Source organism: Prosopis cineraria, unplaced genomic scaffold (genome assembly GCF_029017545.1).
Source record: "Prosopis cineraria cultivar Desert tree isolate PC_DT_omini unplaced genomic scaffold, ASM2901754v1 PC14, whole genome shotgun sequence".
Taxonomy (NCBI): Eukaryota; Viridiplantae; Streptophyta; class Magnoliopsida; order Fabales; family Fabaceae; genus Prosopis; species Prosopis cineraria.
Genome location: NW_026555345.1, coordinates 4,301,169 through 4,305,599, shown reverse-complemented (window position 1 = coordinate 4,305,599; position 4,431 = coordinate 4,301,169). Strand labels below are relative to the sequence as shown.

The 4,431-nt window shown below is 38.1% G+C and overlaps 2 protein-coding genes across 2 annotated transcripts; one reads left to right on the top strand and one right to left on the bottom strand.

Annotated features, from left to right (window-relative positions):
* Nucleotides 1-209: 209 nt before the first annotated feature.
* LOC129294003 (endo-1,4-beta-xylanase 5-like) lies at nucleotides 210-3,117 on the bottom strand. The gene is made up of 7 exons (XM_054932176.1): nucleotides 2,994-3,117; nucleotides 2,706-2,752; nucleotides 2,389-2,608; nucleotides 1,974-2,137; nucleotides 1,742-1,840; nucleotides 823-1,608; nucleotides 210-671 (listed from the first exon to the last, which is right to left on the bottom strand). Exons 1-7 carry the CDS (start codon nucleotides 3,031-3,033, stop codon nucleotides 312-314), a joined length of 1,716 nt encoding a protein of 571 aa, XP_054788151.1. The 5' UTR covers nucleotides 3,034-3,117; the 3' UTR covers nucleotides 210-311.
* Nucleotides 3,118-3,485: 368 nt separating this feature from the next.
* Nucleotides 3,486-3,911, top strand: LOC129293102 (uncharacterized). Its single transcript, XM_054930905.1, has one exon. It carries the CDS (start codon nucleotides 3,486-3,488, stop codon nucleotides 3,909-3,911), a length of 426 nt encoding a protein of 141 aa, XP_054786880.1.
* Nucleotides 3,912-4,431: the final 520 nt, after the last annotated feature.

The following is a 4,431-nucleotide window of genomic DNA, read 5'->3' as shown; positions in this document are numbered from 1 at the left end:
TTTATCAATATCTAAAATTTTGGAAGGTTGTTAGATTTTTCTTTCTGTCATTCCATATTTCATGATTAGATAGTTACAATATATGGTATAGGACCTGAGAAATGGATTAATCTATTCATAATTAGCAAATAGTATAAATTTCATAGTTTATATAAAAGGTAAATATACAAGAATAATTTATTATGGTTACAATTATATTATTCATTTTACTTCTCATTTTGTTGTGTGTACCAAACAAGTCTACAAATGTATACATATTAACCAAAAAAAAAAAAACATTAAACACTTATTTTGGTGACAAAAATGCTAAACTAAGCAGCAAGTTTGAACATAGCTGTTTGCAAGGATTCAGCAGCAGGCATGACTTTTAAGTACTGAAATGAAGCAAAATTATTATTCATAACAGGATGAGTAACTTTGACATGATAATGACCATGTGAAAGGGAGGCTTCAAAGAAGCCTTTAGTATCTGTGTTCCCTGCAATCAATTCTGAATCCCTCCACTCTTGAAGAAGCTTATCCACAACATCCCCAGTAGGCAAGTTTTTGAAATTGTTATCAGTCAAGCACATCCTGTAACACCCTTCTGGTCTCCATGCTGTCCAAAGTACAATTCCCTCTACACTTGGGTGAGAGTATGCTTCTCTCAGAATCTCCTCTAAATACTCTGCCTGCAACAATATCATAAAACAAATGCGGAAACAAATCTTTAGTACACCAAGATAAGTCCTTTTGCCTTGAAGCATGCACAAAGTAATGTCTAAGACTGATGATATGGGTTGAACTTTTAAACCACTTTAATGTAGTTTTTGGACTTTTTACCTGGTTGGGTTGGCTTGTAACATCCAATTCTGTAAGCCAAATAGGCAATCCAGTGGCAGCAAGAGTATCCATAGCAGCTCTCATGTAAGGCAAGTTGAGAGTAGAGAAATGAGACTCAAGCCCTATTCCAATATTGAATCCACTATAATCACAATAGCTTTGGATTTCTCTTATCTTCTTGATATAGTTTGCTGGGGTTGATGAACCATCTCTACAATCCTCAATAGTATTAAACTCATTCAAAAACAAAGTGGTTTCTCCATCAATCTTGTGAACCTCATTGTAAATCCTAGCTGAAGCATTCTGTCCTAATTTACTTTCCAAGAACCTGAAGTGCATATTTTCATTAACAACATCCCAAGCAATGAGTTGGTTTTTGAACCTTGACACAACTGAACTTAGCCTCTTCTCAACTGCTGAGTTAAGCTGATCTGGTGACAGTGAAGGGACCCAACCAGGTTGGTAATGAGCATCATCCCAAAACACGTTGTGGCCGCGAACTGCAATGTTGTGTTGCTTGGCAAACTCAAGCATGGCATCTGCTATGGAGTAGTCTTCTTGGCCTTGATTGCGTTCTGTGCTGTACCACTTCATTTCGTTCTCAAACGTGGCGACTTTGAACCGAGAAGTGAACCAACTCTGGTATGCTTCGTTGTTGAGGATGTATTTGTTTATTGCACTACCGAATGGAAAACTTGGGTTCTTCTGTTCAATGGATATGGTCGCATTTGGCAGGGAATTACCTTGTTCATCAACGGCTTGGAGTAGCACTCTTTTCTTGCGTATCTGACAAGCCAGAAAAACATGAACTTCAATGCCATAAGGACATTCCTCCTTATTTTCAAAACCTACATGTGAATACATGCGTGGGAAAACTTTGGGTGAAAAAAAAAAAAATGAAATTGTGACGGAGGCATACCTTTTCAATACTCTGGTACTGATGAGACCTCCATTGTTTGCGTGTGAAGGGCTGTAAGGAAATGCTATCTACCCATATCTCCACAGATATGTTATGGCTCTGTAGATTTTAGCATTTATGCAGCTAAGAAAACTTATGGCTCCATTGATAACTAAAAACTACTTTCCTTCCATGAAGTAATAATCTATCAAACTAATAATTCAGTACAATAATTTCAACCCCATTGAAGTACCTCAAAATAGAGCTCAGCTGGTCCCGATGAATCTGCTGTGAGGCCACCCTTAAGCATAGACCAGCAATTTGATTTAGCAACAGTAGCCCCAGCATGTTTGAATCCATTGACTGTTTTAACAACTGCTTTTACTGTCACATTTCCCTCATTCACTTGTATCCATGCTGCATAGAACAACCGTTAGCCAAATATGAAAAAGAATACGGAAAAAAGAAGATGAATGAAAATAGAAGTGAGTCTTTTATGTACAGTTACAGTCTTTTGTGTTGCTTCCTGTAAATATGTGACTGAAGAGAGTCTAATTTTGCATTTTTAATGGGGAGTGATTCATAATTCGCTGTAAATTATACAACTGAAAAAACTATACATGTTAGAAGTCAAGGGGTGTATATGTAGTGATGTGGAGCCAACTCACCTGATAATGTGTATAGCCTATTCTTTAGCAGAAAAATCTTTCGGGAGGCACTGTCATAGGGATTATTTCTGCTATGGGACACAATATAATGGTTGCCTCTTGACTCTCTGTGCTCTATTCTCGCACTGCCAAATGCGCTCCAACCTTCGAGTCCATTATTCAATTCTGGGTTTTGGATGATTCCTCCACCATATTGAGGCTTTTGAGGGTGCTCCAAACACTGACGTTGATGACATGGGGGCTCGTGTTTAGAGTATGTATATAACAGCGTTGAGCATAGTAAGATAATTGCATAGACCAGAGAGAACGCGTATTACCTCAATACTAGATGTGTAATCATAGGTTAAAACTTTGGCTTCAAATCCTGCAGATGCATCATACCATGAACAGTGAGTTAATTCAGATGGATCACTAATCTTCTGTGTTAAAGAATGTTAATATTTTTAAAATGACTTCATGGGTTTTTTTTCCCCACAGCATTGAGCATGCTGTTCTATCTTCTGCTATGAAATATGTTGCTGCAAATTGGGAGGCAAAACTGCCAAATGGCCTGTAGTGGTACAGAACATGACATTAACACGCTAGAGTTTTAATGAAGGACAAACCTGCGAGAAGAATGAAAACCAGAAGAAGAAGGATTTTCATGATTTTGTTTTCTTACAATTTGTTTCAGTTCATCATCAGATAAGCAAGCAATAACTCTGGTTGGTTCAGAGATAGAAAAAGAAGACAACGTAGGAGAGATTTCTTAGGCTTTTTCCAAGAATGGATTACACTTAAAGCAGACACAACAGACTAGGAATTGGTGAGTTATCTCATAACTACAAACAAACGAATTTTAGAAGCAAAGATGAGTGAAATGGCGTAAAAGAGAATGAATTTTAAAATATGAAATTACCACTAGAATCTAAAACCGAAGTCCCACTCAGATACACATTATAAAGGTTGTATTTTTATTGCAAAATAAATGTTAAACATTGAAATATTCTCTAAAAAGTAGTATAACTTCACCTCCTACTTCCTATACAAAGAGAACATCGAAAAATTACAGGTTCACGTGCTTGGTCTCCGCCTGAGATTGGGGTGGGTGAAGTGTAATGTGGATGGTGCCTTCTCACATAATAATCTCCAAGCGGCTTGTGGGGGTCTGCTACGTAACTCGCAGGGCCAGTTTATACAGGGGGTTCACGTGCATGGTGGAAGGGGATGACAGCCTGAGTACCGAGCTATGGGCCTGTGCTCATGGATTGAGTTTGGCTTGGGATGCTGGTATACGCAAAGTGGAGCTTGAAACGTCAAATGGCTGTGGTGAGGACCCTGGAGATTATGGGATTGTCATGGAAGTTAAAGCTCTGTTGCAGCGCAATTGGGAGGTTCGGAGGACACTTGTCAGTCGTAGATGGAATGGAGCAGCAGAATATCTTGCCAAACTTGGTCTCAGCCAACTGCCTGGAATAATCTTCATCTTACACGCTCCTGCTGATTTGATTGCCATTTATGGCAAGGGACTCGGATATGGATAGTCAAGGAGTTGGCTAGCTAGTTAGCCTTGGGTTTCGTCTTTATTATCTTAAAAAAAAAAAAAAAGAACATCGAAAAATCATACCACCTGCCTTCACCTTCATCAAAGCTCACACTGTTTGACAAGAACTCAACATTAAAAAAAAAACCAAAAAAAGAAAAGGTTTGCAGGGGTTTCATGATCATATCATGGTTATGTGTTTTTAAACCATGCACTTCAAGTTCAATGATATGATAAATTATGGTGCATACGATCAAGGGTGCGGCCTAGATTTCTTTGACGACATCGAGTCATTTTTGTGACCCTCTTTGAATCTGTTTTCGTATATTTTGATGGAAAAGTTAATTAGCTAGATAAAAATCACATGCATCAACGTAAAAAGAAAACATCAGAGGTCCGAGTCAGAAAAGCTTGTTCTCCGGGTATTGTGATTTTCAGATTCTGATATCGACCACATATCCACATTTCTGATTTTACATATTTACTTTTCTCTAAGATAGCCTTTTCCTTGTGGTGTAAAT